Genomic DNA, 23304 nt, shown 5'->3' on the forward strand with positions numbered 1-23304 from the left:
AAGTAAGACAGGCTTTTCCGCTACATTGTTTCTCTTTTCCTCAACAAATTGCTTAATTTATTTTCCTTCTGCTTTCATTTTTCCTTCAATCTTTGTAATTTGCATAGGCAAGCGTATTTAAAATATAATAAGAATTCAGTGTGATGCTTCCTATATTAGAAATATATACTATGGATGGCCCACAATGGAGATAATTTGTATGCTGCTAATCAGAATTTGACAGAATCATTCTGGACAGTTTTCTTAGGGGTTCTTAGAAGTGTTTACAAGCATGACTTCATTTGCAAAATATGCACTCTAAAATCCTGCCCCAGGTCTCCCTGTGACTTTGTGTTCTCATCATGGAATTTCTCTGCTCACAGTGGTATTCAGTTCTTGGGCACAGTAAGCATGCTTGTTGAATAGCCCTGCCTTCTTTTTGTCTATTCAACCCACAGCTTCACTCGTTACTCACAAACTCCAGAGATATGAGGCTAAGAATATAATTCAGATATGGCGTAGCAATATGAAAGTTCACGAAATTCAATGGGCAGATTTAGTATTCTTGTTTTAAAGCTAGAGAAATGAAGGTGAGAAAAGTTAAATAATTTGGCAAAGTTTGCAGCGATGGTTACTGTTAATTATCAACTTGACAGGATCGAAAGCTATCTGGGAGATGGACCTCTGGGTATGCTTGCGAAGGACTATCTTGATTAAGTTAGCTGGTATGGAAAGATCTATTTTAACTGAGGGTGGGATGGTTCTCTGGCAGGGGTCCTGTACAGTGCTACTGAATGGAGCAGAGAGTGAGTTGAGTGCTTTCAGTCATTGCTTTCTACTTCTTGACTATGAATACAGTGGCGACCTACTCCAAGCTCCTGCTGCTGCAACTCCTTGTTGAACTGTGAGACACAATTAACTTTTGCCCTTATTCTGCTTTTGTTAGAATATTCCATCACAATAACAGGAAAAATAAGGAAGGCAGTTATATAGCTCATAACTAGTAGGAACGGCCATCTGTTTCTGATATTGGTCCTGTGGAGAGTAAGTAGGTGGATAAAAATATTTTAAAAAAAATCACTGTTGAAAAGTCTATCTGATTGCTGATGATAGCATTAAGGACCTTAGGAAATAAGATGGCTCCCAAGAAACATAGGAAGCTGCCCAAACATCACCTAAACAATCACAATTAAAAACAGAAGTGTTTATAGTGTTCCAAGCAGTATCCTAGTTATAGAGGCCCATAGATAAGTAGAGTCAAGATTGTGTGGCTCATGAAGAATATGGCAGCTACAGTTACAGGCTAAGAATAAGAATGGAAAACAGGCTGATGGCATTCTCCTTGAATCAAGCTATCTGGCTGAAACTCCCACCTTGTTCATATCATCCCTCTGAAGGCTTTTAGATGTTATAAAACTAAAAAAAAAAAAGGATAGTGTCTCATTAGTCAACCTGTCTGCCCATAACATTAAAGATGATTGGTAGGCTAGGTACTTGAAATTCTAATAATATGACCAGCAGGAGACAACACAGTGAAACCTCTCAACCACGCACTCTTGAGTACCTCCGTGAAGGGTCTCCTCCTCTGGTTGTTGCTTGACTCATATGGGCTGGACGAGTGAATGAATGATGAATGGTTCTGTCAATTGCAGTGTATAATCTACATGAAAGAGGTAAGATTGAATCCCCCTTATTTGGTTGGTCAGCAAACTAGCAAAAAGAAAGTCCTATTCCTTTCCTCTCAGGTTATTCTTCTAGAATAAGCAAGCAATGGACGGTCTGGAAACATGATTCTGGCTAGTTTATGGACGTGCTTTTTAAGTTTTCTGCCAGGCCATTCTGTCAGTCAATAATATATTAAACAATATATTATTATATCAACATGAGAGAAAAATCAAGTTGCTTGAAGTCTTTTCAGTGTCTTACTACAGCAGAAAGGAAACTCCTGGTTTTCTCTTGGTGCCACAGCAAATTGACATACACTAAACAGTACAACTGTATCACCCAAATGGTCCATGAGTCAGAACTTTGTATGAGTTAGCTGGACTAAAGTTAAGTTAGTGTCATGGCTGTGCCCTGTACATAACCTTTAAGAGAAAGTATGCTCCCCCTGCCTTTGCCAACTACGACAGGCTGCTTACATTTCTTGACTTGTGGCCCCTTCCTTTACCTTCAAAACTACCAAGGCAGCATGTCAAGGATTACAGTTCATGTGTGTATGTGTGTATGTTTGTGTGTGTGTACATGTGCACACATGTGGGTATATATGTGTAATAGAAATATAGGATATTCATGCCACATATGTATATAGCCCTGTGTGTAAGGTATGTGAATGTATTAGTTATTTTTCTTGTTGTGACAAAATACTTGACAACAACACTATAAGAAGAAAAGGCTTGGCTCACAGTTTGAGGGTACAGTCCATCACGGCTGGGAAGTCACTGCAGCAGGAGCACAAGACAGCTAGTTGTTGCTTATACAGTCAGCAAGCAGAGAGAGATGAAGGCCAGTGCTCAGCCCCCTTTCTCCTTTTTATGTTGTCCAAGATTCCAGCCTGGTGAGTCTTCCTAACTCAATCAATCTAATAGAGTAAATCCTGCAAAGGTTTAATTTTTAGATGACTCTAGTTTCTCTCAAGTTAACAATCAATATTAACATTCACAGCAACTTAAGGATGGAAGAATTTATTCTGGCTCACCATTTAAGGGTACTTCTGGAAAAACTCCACCTTACTCAAAATCAATGGTTTCCAACCACACACTAGAAATATCATCAACCTTATCATGTTTAGAAGAAGCCAGCAAGAGAAAACTTCAGGTCCAGACAGAAGAATGTCATCAGGGACTATCAAAGTGAAAGTTAATTTGGAGAGTTGTTGTAGGACCATCACTCAGAACTGAAAGGAAGGCTGAGGTGATGTGATGGCCAGGTGAGGGACCTACAGGAGGAGACTGTTTGGAAAGAAAGTGCAGTTTGGTGCTGTGTAAGGTAATGCTGGGCAAGGGTGGGAGCATCAATGGGAACATACTCAGGGACAGTGGGAAGAGGTGAGTGTTCTGATGGGGAACATGGGGCAATGGGTTTCAGCTACAAGGACTTTCAAGTCTCAGGTAACTAATAATAGACAAACAAACAAATTAGCTCTATCTACACCACCCAATGATGTCATGTTGCAAAGCTTCTTCTTGGCACTTTTATTTAACACAATGACATTGTGTGCGTGTGTGTGTGTGTGTGTGTACGGTATCTGTGCACACATACATGAATGTCTGTGCAAGCTAGAAGACAATCTAGTATGTCATTCTCCAAGACTATTTTCTTTCTTTTGCAGGTAGGGACAGGGTCTCTTATTGGTTTGGATATTGTCATGTAGACTAGGCTGGCTGGCCAGAGAGCCTCATGGATCTGCATGTCTCTACCTTCTCAGCTCTGGGAATCTAAGTGCCACCACACCTAACTGCAGCTGGTGCCACTGCCTCCTCCTTCCCTTGGTCCTCCTCATGTTCCTGCTTCTGCTCCTCCTCCTGCTTCTCCTCATTTTTCCCCTCCTTCTCCCCTCCCCTCTTCTTCTCCATCACCACACGGGTTTTAGGGACTGAACTCTGGTCCTCATGCTTGCAAACTAAGCACATGACCAACTGACCTATTCTAATTTCAACATGCTTTTGAATTTTGTCCTGTGGTGTGATTGATTTGGGGGGCAAATGTATTTTGTTCCTTGGACCATATAACAGGTCTCATGGAGTAGACTGAGTAGGAAATAAAGTCTGTCTTCTGAATGTTTTCTTGACCCATTTTTCTGTTTCTCTCAAGATGACTGCATTATCAATTGCACTCCACTGCACTTAGCATTCAGTTACTAGGCTCCAACTATTTCCAGAGCTTGTGGTCTTCTGAGCAGCTGACAGACATATGCCTGATTCATTCCCCCCTCCCTCTTTCTCTCTCTGTGCTGTCATCAATATTACTTTGGGCTGTGGCCAAACAATATTGACACTTCACTGACATCTTTCTGGGGTCCAATTACCTTCTTGTCATGGTACAATCCACGAGGTGCCATGAGGGTCCTATGCCGTGCAAGCATATGCCTGAGACAGTACATTATATATCATCTTTTCTGCCTCTTCTAGAAACTGGAGAGACATTTTCCATCTTTGTAGTTAAGGGATGTTTTAACTCAGTGCTGAGGGAATCACAGAAGCTTGAGGGAAACACAGAGCTACAGCATCCCACTCTTGCCTGGGTGAGCCTGTCTGGTATCCTCCACATCCCAGTGTGAATCCTTAATGAGAGTGCAGGAGCTTTAATCTGGGGCTCCTAACCCAGACACACACATTGAAAAGCAGGTGCTTTTCTAAAAGGACTTTAGATTTTGGAGGGATATTATGCTGCAAAGAAATGGTGCAGTTTGCTATGCTTTGGATATGTAAAGTCCCCCTAGGTTCCTGTATTTGAATGCTTGGTGCCTAGTTCCTGGCACTGTTTTGGGAGATTGTGCAGTTTCCAAAATAACCTTCTACTTCTCTGAAAGAATTTTTATTTTTAATAGGATTTCCTATGATTTTATTCATTTTTCTCTATGTAAGGGGAGGCCCTCTGCAAACATCTTTTGTCTGGATTTCTTTCACCTTCCTTTCTGCATGAAATGTATCTTAAAATCCAAGGTCATTAGAGCTGTTTTTGTTTCTTTGGGGAGCAATGGGACAGGCTGGTGGTTCTAAGAGTTTCTAGATTATAGGAAATGACTTCTGTGGCTTTATGTTTCTGGACACTTTGGGCAGATCTTAGATTTCCAGACTACTCTTAGATTTGGGGTCAGAACACAAAACTTTACATTCTCTGTGAAGTGTGCCTTTAGTGTAATGATGTAGATATGGTAGACCCTTGTCTGAGTGATATTAGAGGACACTTCTTTCCTCCATGAATTATATTTAAACTGCCCTGTCTCTGAGAAGTCGTCTTTATCTGTAGAGATGGGGCTCCATTTTCACCCAGGTTTTCCCCTAAACAACTAGCAGATGAAGTCTGTGCTCTTCTTTCCCCTAATAGGGAGAAGCCATGAAATAAAAACAGACCCATATCAGCCATGTACACATTGTGGCATGCTGGCTACAGAGACATTACCCAAGGCTGAAACTTTGACATGAAGGATGTAATCATAGACTGGCTAACAGCCCAGTGGTGGCCTATTCTAGGTCAGATGAGGGGGCAGCTATCTGTGGCAGAGGCTTAGAAATTCTTCCTAAAGGAAACCAATGTTGGTACCATCAATTAGACAAGGTACTTAGACAAGTTTTTCTTTTTGCAGGGGCCGGGGATATTTTCTGTCTATCTGTCTGTGGGACTGCCCATGGATACACAGATACTATAGTGAGACTGACACCTACAGACAGCATCACAGGAGCTTGGCAAGACCTTTGAATTTGCTTTCCTGTGTGATCTTCAGGTATGGCCATCTCAGGAAACAGTTTCTTACTTCTCCCAGTAGGACAATTCCATTAGTCTCCAGTTTTCAATCTGGCTGGAGGCATGGTCTGTTTTCCACAGCAGAGTGGACGAGTGAAGAACCTGTTCTGATCCACAAGAGCATCAATGATGGCCATAGACTGAAAGGTCAAGGGAGGGGCAACAGAACAATGGTCTTGCAAAGCACTAAGTTCAGCAGCAGAAACCGAACATGGCTGGTACCTGACGCCAGAGCAGAAGATGCTGAGCAAGTTGCTCCTAAAGACCCTAAGAGAACTGGCTGTGTGTATACATACAAACACACACATGTGCTTTGTGCATGGATGCCTCTTAACATGAGCTTCTTGTAGAGAGTAACTTCAATTATAGATGTGTGCTGAGAATTTTCTAATAAGATGTAGAAAGGCCTTCATGTCCACAGGTATCTTCTCCTTGAAATCCCCTTTTCTACTCCTTTGGATTTGTCATTTTTCTTATTGCTAGTATAAAATGTCTACAAAACAAAACAAAACAAAACAAAACAAAAAAACAAAAACAACCTAAGGTGGGCCAGAGAGGTGGTCAAGCCATTAAAAGTACTTGCTGCTCTTTCCGAGGATATAGGTTCAATTTCCATTGCCCATGGTGATCCAACACCCTCTTTTGGCTTCTGTAGGCATCAGGCATGCATCAGCTGCACATATATGTAAACAAAACATCCATATACATTAAAAATGGCCACTTAAGGAAGGAAGGGTTGCTGTTGGTTCAGTTTGAGGGTGCAGTCCACCATGGAAAAGAAATGGCAGTAGGAATGTGAGGCGGTGGTTACATTGCATCTACAGACAGGAAGCAGAGAGCGAATATTGTTGGTGCTCAGCCCACTTTTTCTCTTTTATTCAGCCTAGGACTCCAGCCCATGGAACAGTGACAAGAACAGTTAGGGTGGCTCTTCTCAGCTCAGTTACCCCAAGCTCTCTCACAGATATGCCTTGAGTTTATCTCCCTGGTGATTTTAGGTCCTCTTAAGTTAATAATCACATTCAACATCACAGCCACCAATTGCTACCAACTTCACCTCTGTGGCCAAGAAAGTGCCAGTGAAAGCTCTTACAACTTCCTGGTGGGCAGAGTACCAGCAAGCTACTGGGTCTAGATTCAAAAGGTAGAAATCATTCAAACCAATTCACACCAAAGACTCCTTTTCTTACAAGATTAAGACAGCAAGGCGTACACACACATCAAGAGTACCTAGGTGTGTGAAAGTATATAAAACAAAAAGCAGTCATACACTCATGCTCTCTGTAACTACTGGCTGTCCCTCAAATGTAGAAACAACTCAGAAGTTTACATCTGGGTTAGTAAGTTAGCATAGGATCGAAACAGTGGAGACTCAGAACGGTGGTTACCAGGGGCACTGGAGAGTTTAAGAGGCGTGGGGCTTCAGTTTCATCAGATGTTAGGATCTCTAAACATGAGTGAGAGGGGGTGACTGCACAACACAATTAATATTCTTGATATTACTTATTTAATATTTAAAATAATTTATAAAATAATTTAAACCACAATTAAAAATGCAAAAATCCTGACATCTCCCCCTCATCCTCTCCCTCTCTCCCTCCCCCACCTCTGTGTGTGTGCATGTGTTTTGTATAATATTTGTCTGACTGTGGAGTTTTCTGTTCTGGGTTTCAGTCTCTTTCTATCAGTTCTTAGCTGTGTGTCCTGGTAAATTAACCTCTCTGGGACTAAATTTTCTCACCTATATGGTGACATAATTGCCCTCTATCCTAGCACAAATATGAGGATTAAATGACATGATATATTTCAGACACTGGGATCGTGCCTGACAAGCAATGGATGATTCCAGTAGCATTATCTGATCCATGAGATAGATGAAACTAAACTCATAAATATTTCAGTACATGTAGAAGCCAACTGAAAACTTTGTAGGAAAATGTCAGCTAAAGGATTCGATGAAGTCATTTATAAACAATGAAAATGTATAATGAACACTTTTTGAAATATTCAAGATACTCAGTAATTAGTCAGTGGTTAGGAAGCTGGGACAATGGAAAGCAATTTGCTGGCTTTGAAACATGGGAGACACCCTTGATCTCCTGACTGGGTATGGACATGGATTATTTCCAGAAAGCAAAAACCTGATAAAGAAGCAGATTCCTTCAGATAGAACGGAATAGGATCCAAGTGGTTAGCGTCTGATCAGCCTTCCTACTGTGGCAGTGAGATCTGCTTGCTAATTGTTACACAAAGTCTGGTCTAATGGTTCTTCACTCTACTTCCATCCCACCATGGCCAGGATGCAATTCTGCAGAAATTCTACAAGAGCCACAGAATGAGACTAGGGTCTTCAAGCAGCACATCATGCTCCTTTACCCACAATTCTATTTCAGAATGGTTAATTTTAGAGGTGATGATCTTGCTTATTGTGTCAGGCTGCATGAGATCAGGAATTACCCAGCAGTGGCTACTTAGCTGAGACCCATGCTTGCTTAATTAGGATTCTGGCATGGTGGGTGGGGATATTGACTATTGCTGTGAATAGTAAATCATAAATGTTAAATCACTTCCAATCCCAGAAATAACTGTGCAAAACTTCTCACAGCATAGATAATCAGGCAATTACGGGGATGGTTATGGGACTCCCCGGCCATGGTGGCTTTGTTGTGAGACCTGTCTCGCTCTGAGCTACTATCTCATTTATCTTGGCTCGATTTGTATGCATTTTATTCTACTGGATAAGAGTAAACGTTCAATCTAAGTTTTAGTGTTAGCCATTTAACATGTGGTCTGTGGTTTAAACTTAAAATTTAAAAATTTCCAATAGCTGGCTAAAGCCATAACACTTACAAATTGTCCAAAAGATAAAAGCAATGGGAGTATCTTCACTATTCTGTGTGAAAGCTCTAACCTGGGACATGAAATAGGGTTTTAGCATTTTCTCTGCTCATTATAGTCTGTGGGGGTTTTGTTTGTTTGTTTGCTTTGATTCCTAAATTATGCATCTGCAGTTTCAGATATTTGTGATGAATTTAGCAGGGGTCAGTCTGGTATTTAAGCAATAATAAAAATAAAATGTCCCGCTATAATTTTAAGAATGCGCTCATAAACACACTTTGTGACCTTCATGTGACTTGAGAGTATCATTAGATTCCATTTTGCTGATAATAAAACTTAAGTCAGGGTCCAGTGAGATGGTTCAGGAGCTTGTCACATATATCTGAGGATCTGACTCGGATCCTTGGAATCCAAATAAAGGTGGGAAGAGAGACAGAATCTATAAAGTGTTTTTCACCTTGGTGTGCCCCTCTGCATATCATTACACATAAGCCACACACACACACACACACACACACACACACACACACACACACACACACACACTACTAGCAGCAGCAGCAGCTTTAAAAATTAAATGTCCTAAGCTGGGCCTCAGAGTGTGGAGATAAAGGAGTACTTTGCCCTCTTTTGAGTCCCAGTCTGCTGATGAAACAAGTCTTTGCTATTGAAATAAGCCCGTGAGAAGAAATAACTCCCTTTCTGGGCTGAAAAGAGTCTGAAATAGAGGCCATCAGGGCATTACTCTTACCTTACAACACATTCAAAGTGATTTCCCACCTGAGTTGTACTTGTAGCTACACACTTGTTTTTCCTTTCCCTGAAACTCAGCAGAAGTAACAGCAGTAATCACTGGGGGGCACTGAGGGTCACCTGGACACTATTCCTCATTCACATCACTGAGTCATGGAGGCGGTGGCATCCGAAGTCAACTTTCCTGCCTGTTCTTGGGGGAGTGGGCTCCTAGACAATGTTGCAGAGCACATGGATTGCAATGTTTTACCCTTGAAAAAGCCTTTTTCGTTCATGCCCAATGGAGTGGGAAGGAAGCAAGAGCTGGATGCATTCTGTAGAACAGTCTGCTTCTCGTGCCATTTCTGGGGGTGCAGGGCAGGGGACTGAAACAAAACATCCTATTTTCCCTATTTTACATAACACTTTCAGAGAGAGGAAGGGAATCTGACTTGAGGCCTACTGCAGAGCCAGGCAAGAGCATGACGGAATCACTTCCAGGTTAAGTTTATTTCTAATTATCCAATTAGAATCACTGGAAAAGGCAACATAGCCTCATAAAAGAATTTCATATGGGCTGCAGAGATGGAGTAGTTGGCAAAGTGATTAAAGTCCTGTTTGCAAGTGCGACGACCTGGGTTTGATACTCAGAACTCATGACAGAAAAGCCAGAGCTGAGACTGGTGATGCAGTATTATAATTGTAACAGTGATGAGGCAGAGAGGTGGATATGGCTAGCCAGCCTAGCTCCATTGACAAACTCCAGGCCAGTGGGCGATAGTGTCTCAAATTAAGGTAGATTATCATTCTGAAAAACATGACACCCAAGGCTGTCTTCTGCCTTCCACATGCACACACACACATACAGACACACACATGCACACACTGACTTACACATATGTGTACATGCACACATATCACATACATAGCACATATGCATATATCCACACTTGAACACAGATATGCACCTTCACATCTCCCACATACCATCCAGAGAATGCCAAAAGATACACTATGTATCTAACACTGCACAACCTACTAGATGTTTAGTTTTCTATATTCTATTTAATTTCCAATAAGTAGTTCTGTATAATTTATTTTTAGTATACTAATGACTCAGAGTGGTAAATCTGGATGTGAAATAGCTTAGCTTCAAGCTAAGTTCTGTCTACTGCTCCTGAATATTTTGAAAGAAGACTCCAGAAATACCTGTACTAACTTCAGATATTTAAAGCATCTGCACAGGTATTCTTTGTCTAGTGTATTAATGAGCCAAGCCTGAAATCCTTCTCTTATATCACAGAACACTTTAATAGTTGCTATTATAAATGAATTATATTTTTCAATTTGTTTAAAATGCAGTACCTATGTTAAGTGGTGTTAGCAAATCCTACAGAAGCAAAGCAGTGGTAAGGATATTCTACTTGCTACTTAGTCATGAGAAAACAAAGTGACAGGGGTTCTGAGTGTCTAAAATCAGATTGTCTAAAGCTTTCCTGAGGAGGTCGGTGAGAGAGGTTGAAACAAGTGTATCTACACCAAGCTTTTTGTTCTGGGATCTGGATTCAATTATGTTTTTTGGAAGGTTTAAGAGGCAAATCCATTTCTCTAAAGTCTGTATTTCTTCCCTAAAATCCAACTAATGGTAATTCTGATAACTAGTGTCTCCAGCTTAATATTCCTAAAGCTGAAATCAGTATCTGTTTCCTCTACCTAGACTTCTTAGTCGCTTATAGATGGCTGCCACTCCATGTCAAGGTGTCTAAACAGCAAGTCTACTACATGGACTTCTTTTTCTTCTCTCACTGCCATAAACTCCAGGACTAGTAACTACTGACTCATGAAACTCTCATACACATTCTGTCATTCTCAGTGGTCCCTCCAATCTATGCCTTAAGCTCTTGATGGTTTTCTAGTACTGTAGTGGTGTGATGAGAATGTCCTACATTATCTTTGACATTTGCATACTTGGACCTCAATTGCTGGAGATTTTTAAGGAGGCTTAGGAGTGGGGTCTTGTTGGAAAAGGTACATCACTGTATGCTGGCTTTTACCATTCATTCTTGCTACCTCATGCTGTGCTTGATGCTCAAGATGTAAACTCTTAGCTTGCTATTCCAGCTACCATGCCTACTTGCTGCCACGATGGTGATGGACTCCTACCCCTCTGAAATGTTAAGCCCAAAGAGACCCTTCTGTCTATAAGGCTCCTTGGCCGTGGTGTTGTATTAAATCAACAGAGAAGTAACTAATGAACAGAAAAATTTTGTGACATCATATTGCTGATTCCTTCTGTCTTCAGCACTCCCTCACAGCAGTCTGTACAGGACTGCATAGCTAACCTCAAGTCACATCGTAGAACCACTGCAATGACAGTTCCCACACAGGCCCTGCTTATTTATGCTTCACTTTCAAGAGCCTCAACCCAGGAAAACCCTACTTCCCATTTGAGCATGTCACTTTTTCCAAGAACATTCTCGACTCCTCCCTTCCTTCCCTCAGTTAGTGTTAACGTTAGTCCCACCAGCAAGTTGTGTCCTTCACATCTTTCCTCAGAGCACTGACTGGGTCCTGGTGACCACATGCATGTGCCTTTTCCTATAACTGGTTTGTGAGTTGCCTGTGGATGAAGAATATAATCCATTGTCAATAGTCCCTTTGTACCCAGCATGATGTCTAGAAACAAAGAGGTTTACTAGGAGGCATGCCCTAGATTTTTCTCTCCCTCTGTCTTTCTCAGTGCTCCTATGAAGTAGGGCAAGAAGAATTGAACAGTGATGATGGTAACAGCATTCTGGCTGTGCCATGTCGGCCTCCTGAAGGGCTAGGGAATTAGAGCAGAAGAGACAAGTGAATCAAAGAGTCTTCTAGCCCTGCTGACCGACACAGATATAACCAGTAAAAAGTGAAAATGAGTCAGGGCAGAGCTTCTGGTTGGTGCCACTTGCTGTTTTATCCCCAGTACCTGGCAGAATCCCTTTGTATGAGTGTTCAAATGGTATTTGCTGAATCCATGATGCATCATTGATGGATGGATGGGATGAAAAAAAGATTGACCGGAGTGCTTATGCCCTCCCTACTTTCAACTTAAACACTTTGTGCAGTGTGTGTGTGTGTGTGTGTGTGTGTGTGTTCTTCACACAAAATGGAAAATTAGCTATTAGAACTTTTCTTTCACAGCAAACCACAAGTGAAACATAAGGAGAAACTGGAGAGATTGCTCAGTGGTTTGTAGCACTTGCTGGTCTTGCAGGAGACCCAGGTTCAAATGCCAGTACCCTTCCAGGGTAGGCTATAACTGTCTGGAACTCTAGTTCTAGAGGATCTGATATTCTCTTCTGGCATCCAGGGCCTCCACACACAAGTGGCAGGCATTTACACAGGCACATATATTTAAAAAAATGAGTCTTAAAAAATAAGAACATAATGATAGCTACTTATGTTTTATACAAGTAACACCCCTAGATTCTAAGTCATAAGTCACTGAAGTAAACAGAATACATACATATGTATGTATATATATATATGATATATATATATATATATATATATATATATATATATATATATTCCCTTTACTTGAAGAAATCAAACTGTTGGGAAGTCTGTAGACCCTCTGTCTTAAAATCCTACCATTTTGTATTCTTAGAATTAGTTATTAAGTAACAGGTAGAATGAATTTATCTTGTACATCATTCTTGTAGACTGTGATTCCAGGTGGACTTGGGGAACCTAGGTTTGGTTACCTGAGAACCCTGCAGTCATGCCAAGCAGGAATAGACAGGAGGCTCTAACGCTGACCAGTAGGAGGTGGGCTAGGCTTTTTTTTTTTTTTTCCTGGTGTTTACTCTTCCAGCTAAACTTCTAGAACCTCTCTTCTTTTCCCAGAGAAGGACTGCTGATTTCATCTTTATCTGTGACTGACACTGCCTTAGTCACTCACTGTGAAGCAGGACAAAAGCCAGCGGAGGGATGAAAGCAACCCAAAATAGATCTGTCTTGAACTGATTTGTATCAGGGCTATAAACAATTCAGAGTATGATGGCAAAGGAGACAGGCAAGCGTGCTTGTAGGCGACAGGAACAAAGGATCCTTTTCCCTTCCTTCCTTCCTTCCTTCCTTTTCCTTCTCCTTTTTTTTTTTTTTTTTTTGCTTTCTGGGCTGAAAGCCCTTTTCCCCTCTCACATATCTATCTGCCCTGGCTGTTCCCTCCATCCTCTTAGGGCACATGTTATAATGCAAATCAGTGCTGCCAACATGACTCATTATTTTCCTCTCAGAATGGAATATGAGCACATCAATTATGTGTCGGGCAGCTTCTAAATGCATTGCTTTGTCACACTGACCTCGTTTTTTGTGTTTGTATTGTTAGGGTGCTCCTGACGTTTGTCCACTGAATTAGTTCCCCACATTTCTCACCTATTATCTTCTCACTTTAGCACTTTCCCAGACTTCCCTTCTAGGAATCCATTTGACCTGCAGACTCAGGGAGGCTGCACTCCCTGGGCACTCACCACTGCTTGTAGTCTGCATCACAGTTGCAGTAGTACTTGGGATCTGTGCAGTTGCGCTCAATGCCGCAGGCACACTTCTGAATGCCAGGCTCTGACCCTCCCCAGTAGTAGTGCTTCTCATTGGCTTTGCCAACCCACCAGGTGTAAGGACTTCCATCTGCAAGAAAGGGGAGAAGTACATTTAGAGAGGGGCCTGAATTGCATCATTATAATATCACTCTTGTTTTCTTCTTCCTAGGAGCTATAGCAGACTCCGATAGACTGAATGGCACACACCCATCTTTGAGGTAGAACTAGCTCAATAATAAGAAATTTTAATTAAAAAGTAATACAGAATGTCTTAGGTATAATTCAGCGAATTGGCATTATCCTAAATGATGTCAGTCTGCATTGAAGGCATACGGACCATTCTGCAATATACAACTAACTTCATAGCTGATTTTGCTTTTCTGTGAACTGATACAAGTATAGAGATAAGAGATGATTGGCTAAGAGTGGCTTTTGTCATGTCTAAGTTTGACCTCCCAATTTTATTCATGAAGAACTTAGGTCTAGAAAGGCTAAGCCCTTCTTTTATTATCCTGGAGATTAAAGCACCTTATCTACGGTCTGACACCATATCATACAACATTCACTATCTGCTATGCAGTCAGCTCTCTGTGTCTACAACTTCTCTAACCATGCAATCAAATCGCTGTGAATCAAAGACACTTGGGGGGGCGGGGGGGGGGAAACTTGTGTCTGCACCAAATACACACAGACCTCTCACAATAATTCTCTCAAAAACAGTGTGCAACAACTATTTACACAGCATTTATCTTGCATTTAGCTATTAGAACTGGTGTAGGTACAATGTAATGGATTAGAAAAGATGTCATCACATAGGTTAAGCTAGTGTTACCCATTTGACATAAGAAACCCGAGTACCACGTCTACAGATGTTGGGATTGGTAGGAGCTCCTGGATCCACATTTCCTATCTCTTCTATTCACTTATTCACGTATTCATCCCTTTGCCTCATCAACGAAACTCCATTGTGTTTCCAGTGTGCGCCACACTCTGAAAGGCACCTTTCAGAACAATGGAGGAGACATGCAAGTTGGGGACGCAGAGGAATGAGTACTATGAACATGGAGAGGGTGTGAGGAGAAGGAGGTTGTGATGAACGTTTTCTCTGAGCTGTGTCTTATAGGTGGAGTGGGCAAGATCTCAGTGAGCCAAGATTTCAGAGAAAAAAGGAATGTTACATATAAAGGGAACAGGATGTTAAAATTCATATGGGTGAGTTTTATATGCAAAACGTATGCAGAAGAATGGATGTGGTGTAGAGTAGAACTGGGGAGATTCGTTTGGGAGTGTGGCAGGAGAGGACAGTACAAGATAGCAAATGAGGTCTTTGTCCAAAGGAGAAATTGTTTCATGCCAACTAGTTTTTGCTTTTTAAGGCTTCTTTTTCTGCAGCTTAAGAAGCCTGAACTTTATCCTGAAATAGTGGGAGGCCCCTGAAAGGTATGGAATAGGGAACCATTACTGTTCAATTTGGGCTTTAAAATTCTCGGGTAAGATAAAAGACAAGCTTCCGTGTGATGAAATTAGGGAGGGCAGACAAGAAGTTCCCTTATCGTGGAGAAGATAACTATTAATGTGGTATTAGTAGAGGAAAAAGGGAAAACAGAGAGAATCTGGGGTAGCCAGCCTAGTGGGATTTGGGTGGGAGGGGGTGCAAAAGACATTGTGAACTCACTCTGTGTCTCTGATATTGGTAACTAAGAGAATTCTGGTATGTTTGTTTTATCTGGGTCGGAAATAGGGAAAATGTTTTGATGTTCCAGAAGTTTTGAAAAAAGATGAAGAGCCTGACACATCCTCCAGGAGATTGGAGGCAGACATCCAGTCTCCTGAGCACTTCCTGGAATGAAAGTCTCCTTTTGGGAACCATCAAGGCAAGCCAGAAAATACTGGGAGAGGCAGAGATTCAGGTGGGATCTGTAGAACTACAACACCATTTCAAACCACACTGGAATTCCACAGAAGGCTGCAAGAAGTGCAAGGAAAATGAATCCAGTTCAAGAGAATGGTAGGAAGAAAAGCCTGGAGACAGAAAGAATGGGAAGGGGGACTGAGAAGATGCTAAACATGGCATCATTTTCTTTCATTTTATAGTGCCAAGAGCACTTCATGTGAAATCTCCCTTCTTAACAAATTGTCTAAGTATTTGATACAGCATGTTAATCACAGCTACGGTGCTGTCCACATATGCTCTAGAACCCATTGACCTTGTTTCACTGAAATCTCTATTGATTAGCAATGGCTCTGCCTCTTCTCTTCTTAGCTTCACTGATATCCATTCTCTTTGATGCTGAGATCTTACTGTTTTAGGTCCTGACACAATTGCAATGATGCATGTAGCGTGTGTGTGTCTGCATACAATGCAATTTCCTGTCTGCTTTTTCTTTCTGTCACTCTTTATTCCTGTTTCATTGTTACTATACTGAAATAACACTAGTTTTGAAAAGGATGAAAAATTGACAATAGGTAAGAATGTAGACAGGTCTTGGGGATATGCTAAGAGAACAGATGAACCTTAGAGGAAACTATGGATGGTGGAATTAATGGAGGTAGTGCCAGCCAGTGAGCCAAAGAAGAAATTTATTAATCTGAATGTCTGGGGGTGAAATTCAATCATAAGAATCCACCTCTACCCACCCTTTCAGGATGCTAAGTACATACTTGTATCTGTCAGTGCTTAGAAGAAAGATGTGGAAGCCTTATGTTCTTCAACCACCAACCAGACAATCACATCTAAACAATATCATAAGTTACCATGATGGAGTAATACACATACTTCTGTGATACCGAGTGAGATACTACATTAGTTCTCCTCAAGAACAGTTTTGTTAAAAGTTTAAAGGCATTGAAAATGGTTTGGGACTCAAGGTCATGCTTCGTGTAATGAAGGAACTCTAATTTGAAACAGAACCAGTTAGATATTTTATTCCATATAAGTACCTAGATCTTCACTTAATTTGGAAAGTTTAATGTTTGCCATGTTATGATCATCATAGGAATCTTAAAATAAGAAACTGCTCTTGATTTGGTAGGTAGAGAGAGATTTCAATTGTATTTTAAAGGGAGAAAGATGCCAACTCTCTATGATGAGGGGCCACTCTGCAGCTGAGTCCTCTCCAGTGGGCCTGACTCCACAGAGAACGTATTTGGATTTGAACTCTGCATTTGAATTCTCTTGCTTCAAGGTCTTTTCTCTTTCTGTCAGGTCAGGGAAAAAGTTCCTGACTTTAAAAAAAAAAAGTTCCTTACTTTTGATGTTTCCCAATGCCAAAGCCATGACCCACTATACACTATTGTTTTCTTTTCATAACACACACACACACAATTAAAAAAAAAGTCTTGCAAAGTTTTGTTTATGGGAACTATATAGTTTTTGCCATCCCAAGAAAAGCTGAGGTCATTTGTCTCTGGTTGTGTTACAGAGGAAAGAAAAACTCTGCAAAGAACCTGAATCTGGCTGTTGCAGGAGAACTCCTGAAGGCATCTGTCTGCAGAGATTGATTGGCTTGTAAGAATTTCAGTACCATTGGGAGGTTGGAATGTTGCTGGCTAATTACCTTATATTACGTTAAATTCTGGCCTTCTGGAACAGCCATAACTTGCTCACCTCTGTACTGGAACTAAAATCTTGTGACAAAGGAAAAAAAAAAAAAAAGCCTTTTAGAATCTATTGATTTAAAAGCAACTAGCTTCTATCAATCCAGAAGTTAAGAATGCCATCAGAGAGCATCACAGTTGTATAGGAAAGCTCCCGTCATCTTGACATACCTGCCTCTCTGTTGTACCCACCAAAGCACACCTCTGATGTGCCATCATTTTAAATTTGCTTTGATCCTGTAAAACTACAAACATGTCATAAAAATGCTTTTATTTTGGAGCATAGAATTTGGGTAACTTAAATCTACATTCCTAAGCCCTGGTCACCACAATGACTCCAGAATAAACTATCTGTTACTCCCTTTTAGAGGAAAGCTGTGGTTTTGTATCAAGGGCAGAAAATACATAACGGCAGGTGGTGTAGGGCTGACCTTGTAAGAGGCACATGTGCCAGACTTAACCCTACCAATATAGAAGCCTTGCCTCTTTAGCTACTGCTGGGAACAGCGTACAAAGACAAGGACTGCCTGCAGTAGGCCAGGATGGAGACATCTCAGAAGCCTGTGGCAGCTCCTTGTAAAGAGGGTGGTGTCTGGGACCCTGAGAAGCAGGAGACACATCACATACCTCCAGGGAACCTGCCATCTGAAATAAGGAACTGCCTGCAGTAGGCCGGGATGGAGACATCTCAGTAGCCCACGGCAGCTCTTTGTAAAAAATAGTTGTTCCCATTTCTCCTAACCTTAGCCCTGGACAACAGCTGTATAAATTTCATTTGTATGTAACTGCTTTTCAGTTGGCTTTGCTGTGCATAATTATTCTATTATATCTGACTGTCTTACTTCTTTCTCCTGCTCTGGTGAATTCTGTGAAACTAGATGTCCCTCAATGCAATGATTCTTCAACAATTAAAAACTGAGGCATAGGGCACAGCACAGCACAGTCCTAATGGCCCCGGTGCAGGCTGTGTGTTCTCATCTTAGAAACAATGCAATAACTGCACAATGGTAGTTCCAGACTAGTGCTTGACTTGCAAAGAAAGTTTGAAGAAATTATTAGAAAATGAAACAGAGGCAACATTGGGACCCCAAGAAAGAAAATAATCTATTGAAGTTATGAAATAAGTTTTTTCACAACATTTAAGAGTGGTTCCTAAATAAAGAAGTCTGTATATAATACATAAAATCTTATACTAGTAAATCTAAGTCAAAACACTGGGACTCTTATGAGAGTCATTGAGTGCAATGTACAGAAGTAGAAAGCTAGTGGAACTGAGATAAGGGTTAACTTGACTCTTTCCGTCCCCTGCCTGGCAGCTTTGCTCATCTCATTTATCATTAGAGCGTCACAGGAAAATGCAAGTAGCTGGCCTCAGAGCTCTGAACTCTAAAGTATGATAAGTTAAAAGTTAAATAATGATAAATTTGCAATTATTATTATTTTGGCTACAGGCCTGGGAATAGGGAAGCTTGAAACTTTGGGGAACAATTGCAATTCTTAATTCTTTGTGAGACGTGGTCATTCTTTTGAATTTGATTTGGCAATGATTATACAGTGTCTTCTTTTATACCTGCTTTTGGAGTATCAATAAAAGACTGGGGCAAGAAAAAGGCGGGAGAACATGAGAAGAGCATGTGAAGAGTGAGTGAAGAGAGAATGTAAAGAGTGGGCGAAGAGAGAATGTGAGGTGTGTATGGAGAGGGTGTGTGTGAGTGAGAGTGCACATGGTGTGTGTGAGGTGTATGTGAGATGTGTGTGAAGAGTGTGTGTGTGAGAGTGAAAGGGGAATGCACAGAGGTGTGTAGGTGTGTGGGAGTTCAAGAAAAGCACAAAGGAGAAAAGCAGAGTGGGCAGTAGAATGCAGAGTGTGTGCAGCCTCAAGCTGCAAGCGAATGAGTGAGAGAGAAAGAAAACAGAGAGTGAGAAGAGAGAGAAACTTTAAGCCTTGAAAAATTGCCTGTCAGTTTGTACCCCAAAGTAGTCTGTGTGTATTTATTATGCGCCTTCCATATATCTCTGTTTCCAGTTGAGAACTCCGATCTTGTGTTGAGGCTGGGCCCTGACAAGTTACCAAATCTAGTTTGAGCATTTCACCTTTTAGCTAAGTAATGACAAATGGTTTCTCCACCAGTAAATTTTTGTTGGTGTCATTGGAAATTAGACGATGTAATACTTTCGGAATGGTGACAGAGATAAACCAGACACAAATAGAACAGGAGTAATGGACCAATGGGCAGGAAACATCTTAATCCATGCCAAAATGCTCAGCAAAAGAATCTGTGCCTCAGGCTCTGAGCCTCATGCATGATCTTTCCAGTGGCTCATAGAAACAGCTCCTCACCATGTTCTTGTGATTTCAGACAGAGGTAGGAGCTAACATGATCCCAGGGCTGTCTATGGCTCAATATTCTTTGTGAAAACTAGAATAATGTCAACAAAGGGAATAGGATAACATTCAGCCTCAACGTTGGAAGGGGAAGGAGACTCTGAAAACGGAAGAAGAGAGCCAACTGATCCCTGGTAGCATCAGCAGGGACTGCCTACACACTGAGGAAAGGAAGTCTCATTGTCAGGTTTGTTTAGATGTATAGCAAGAACTCTCAGGTCTGCACGACAGCAGGGCTCTGTATTAGGTTTTTTTTTTTTTTTTTTTTTTTTTTTTGTGTGTGTGTTTTTTGTGTGTTTGTTTCTTTAGGTAGATGTGGGTTTTATGTGCCTGAAGATGTGCTTACATGTGCATGGCTTAAAGTCAATATTTGGTGTCATTCCTTAGGTATCCATGTCTTGTTTTGCATAATCAAGGCCAATCACTGCCCTGAACTCATCATGGAAGCTATGCTGACTGGCTAACAAACATCCCAGGGTCCCAGACTTCCTAGCATTAGGATTACTATCCTGCTTAACTTGTTTTCTCTTATGTAAAATTCAATTTGGAGATCAAATTCACATTTGCACTTTAGCAACTGAACGTTCCTTGCCCCACATATATTAGTTTTACAAGGAGGAAGACCCCCGTTTGACTGCAGGGAAAGACTTTTTACCAGACACTAGGATACACGGAGGAGTTCTAAAGTGGCAGTTTCTTTGTTCAGTCTAAAGCAGTGACATGCCAGTGATCAGGGGAGAGCATGAGAGAACCTGACTATCCAGCCTTTTTTTCTGTGTTCAACTTTGCTCAAACCACAATACCGCTGTCTGCATAACTAATGCTTCAGGTTAGGGAAATGCAAAGTTTGTGTTCTCTCTTTCCTAGCAGAAATAAATCAAGTCCAGCGCAAGCAGTGACTTAGCTGCTTTCCTTTATGGCACAAACAAACCAACAAATAAAACACCAATAAGACAAACATATTTCTGGGCGAAAAGGGAATTGTACACTTTGTTATTCATACTGGCTAATTTGGTTAAATCGCTATAACAAAAATAAATTATTAATTCTGTATATGTTTTATATTCAGCAAGAGAAGAGTGGTGTAATTTTCTTTGAGCAAAGAAACTGCCTCATTCCAATGCGATGCTAATGAAATGTTATTTTTTTTTCTGTACAAAACACTATTTACCTGTTAACTGGTTTTGGGGAAAAATAGTTAAAAGCAATCGAAATGGAAAGACTTTTTAAAAAGACAAGAATATGAAGTGATAAGAAAAGAAATTAATTCCCAAGAGTTTAGAAACTTTAACCTTAGACTATGAAGATTCTCATTAACTGTGTCATTTAGGTGAGTCACTATAGTCAGCAGGGACCACATTCATGGTTAACAAGACACTAGGACACTAGGTTGTTAAGGTGAAGCATCAGTCAAACAGGGATGGAGTGATGTCCAATCAGTCTTCTCTTTGGACCACTTCCACTTCAGATTGTGTCATAGCAAAGGTTTTCGTAGGAGCTGGATGAAGCTAGAAATGGAGAGAAATGAGGGTGCTTGTTTTTTTAAAACTACAGGCCTTGTTAATAAATAATGGTTTCAGAAGTGCCAGACCAAATGCATGGAGAACTCTAAAAAATGTAGCACATATATGGGTTTTCCAGAATGTGTCCTATAGAATAGAGAACTGGGCTATACTGATCTTAATAGGCTGCTTAACTAGGATTCAGGCATTGCCCAAACAAGACTCAGCTTTGTGACTGGGACATCTAATGAGTTCCATTCATCTACTTCTAGAAGATACTGAAAACAATACCCCAGGGTTTCATAAAGCCCCAAATGAAAACGTTTAACTATTGCCAATTTATCTTTTATAGATTCACAGGAGACTTTTTAGCAAGAGAAAACAGAACAGCCTCAAATAGCCCCAAACCATTGTGGTATTTAGTGCCCCCAATTGGCATCTCCTTACAGCCAATCTATTTGGAAATGTTCAAGGCCTCTACTTACATGGCAGGATTCAGTCCCTATCACCCCCATTTTAAAGTATTTTTTTTAAATCACATATATTCAAGTTTCACATGATGTAATGGGATAGACACACAAAACTGTACAGAGGTCATGGCTGGGGAGGAAAATGCATTGACTAACCAGTCTGTCATCTCAGGCACCATCCTGGTTAGTAATTCAGGTTTCAATATCTCTCTCACACCCCTCCCTTCCATCTGTACCGATGCATTGCCTGGTCCTTCCTCTCCTACTTTCTTAATGAATAGCACTGGCCACTCCTCTCTCATCATAGCAATCAAGTTACAAATGATATGCTAATTAATTAAAGACATCCAAACTGATACATTGTGTATGCAGAACATCCCGATGCAAGGGAGGACCTTCCTTCTAAGCGAGTGACCTAGAGAAGAAGAAGAAAGATGGAAGAGCTTAAGTAAACAAACTTTCCTGTTAGGGCGCAACGTGAAAGTTTTGAGCCAAGTTAGCAGCCAGATTCTTCTTATTGAGATAATCTGGAAGCTATAGTTTCCAGTAATGAGCTGGAGTGCTCTTTTGCCTCAGTTTGAAATGTGCATGGCCAAAGAAATTCAGGGCTCTGAACTAAAAGGTGAAATGACTCCTGACCCCAGGAATGGGAAGTGGGAACTGATCACCAGTTCTAGAATTTTCTGGTTTAAAGTCAGTCTATCTTCTTGGACATGTGGAGATTTTTTTTTTTTTTTCATTCACAGTATACCCACTTTCAAAAACTGGACCATGGAGCCGTAGAAGCAAGAGGACTAGGCAGTGAAGACTTGGAGTGAACATGTCTGGTTACAAGATCTCCCCTCTCCCAGCACTGGTGGAAGAGAACATAGAAATGTAGGCAAGGGTTTCCAGTTTCCCTGGTATCCTAGAGAGTCTAGTAAACAATTTATATTCCCTGGCGTATGGTATAAGGCTATGAAAAGATGGTCAAAGGAAAATATTGAGACTGTCACCGGTTACCTGTGGCAGCTCTTACCAGACAAGTCTGCCACATGTTGACCTGGAGATAGGAATTAATGATCTCAGTTCATGGACACTTGGGGTAGTATGTAACAAAACAGACACAAGTACCTTTACTACCACAGTCTCAACTTGTCTCCTAGTTAAGACATTGTATAGGTCAGCTTTTCCTTGCTAAATATCTAAGAAAAAAGGTTTATGCTAGCGCATGCATTTACAGGTTACAGACAATAGTTAGTTGGTGCTATTGCTTTTAGCCATGTTTTCCCAAAATATATCATGACAGAAGGGGATGGCAGAAGACAGATATGAGGAGGAGGTTGAGATGTTTATTATAGTAGCACCTTCATTTAATTCATATTTAAGCATAGTATAGTTATCTTTTTATTTTTCAATTACATAATAATGATTTTGCACTAAAATGGATGTATTTTACTGGTTAAACTAAAGACTTTATAAGTGTAAAATAAGAACTATCACACATCTTGGTATTATCTTAGATACAGCAACTTATCATTTCAAGCTCCCTATAATTTTTTTGAGAAATCAAATGTATTAAGCTATATAATAATATTCTCCTTTGTTTTTCAATCATCTAATTCTATGTCACTCTATGTTCAAATAAAGACCAAACAAAAGAATGAATCCAGACATATTCTGGGGACTTCATACTGCAGACGATTGTGGAAAATGCTTCATTTTAAAGTTCTGATATAAACATTCAATTTGATCATTAAAGGTGAACATTT

The 23304-nt window shown here is 40.7% G+C and overlaps 1 protein-coding gene across 1 annotated transcript in view; it reads right to left on the reverse strand.

The window, feature by feature from the left end:
- The window catches only part of Cntnap2 (contactin associated protein 2), a 1965545-nt gene that overhangs the window by 442380 nt on the left and 1499861 nt on the right, over positions 1-23304 (reverse strand). The window contains exon 14 of the mRNA XM_034518882.2: positions 13530-13686. Coding sequence (XP_034374773.1) covers positions 13530-13686 — 157 coding nt within the window. The remainder of the gene's footprint in view (positions 1-13529; positions 13687-23304) is intronic.

This window comes from Arvicanthis niloticus, chromosome 15, assembly GCF_011762505.2.
Source record: "Arvicanthis niloticus isolate mArvNil1 chromosome 15, mArvNil1.pat.X, whole genome shotgun sequence".
Taxonomy (NCBI): domain Eukaryota; kingdom Metazoa; phylum Chordata; class Mammalia; order Rodentia; family Muridae; genus Arvicanthis; species Arvicanthis niloticus.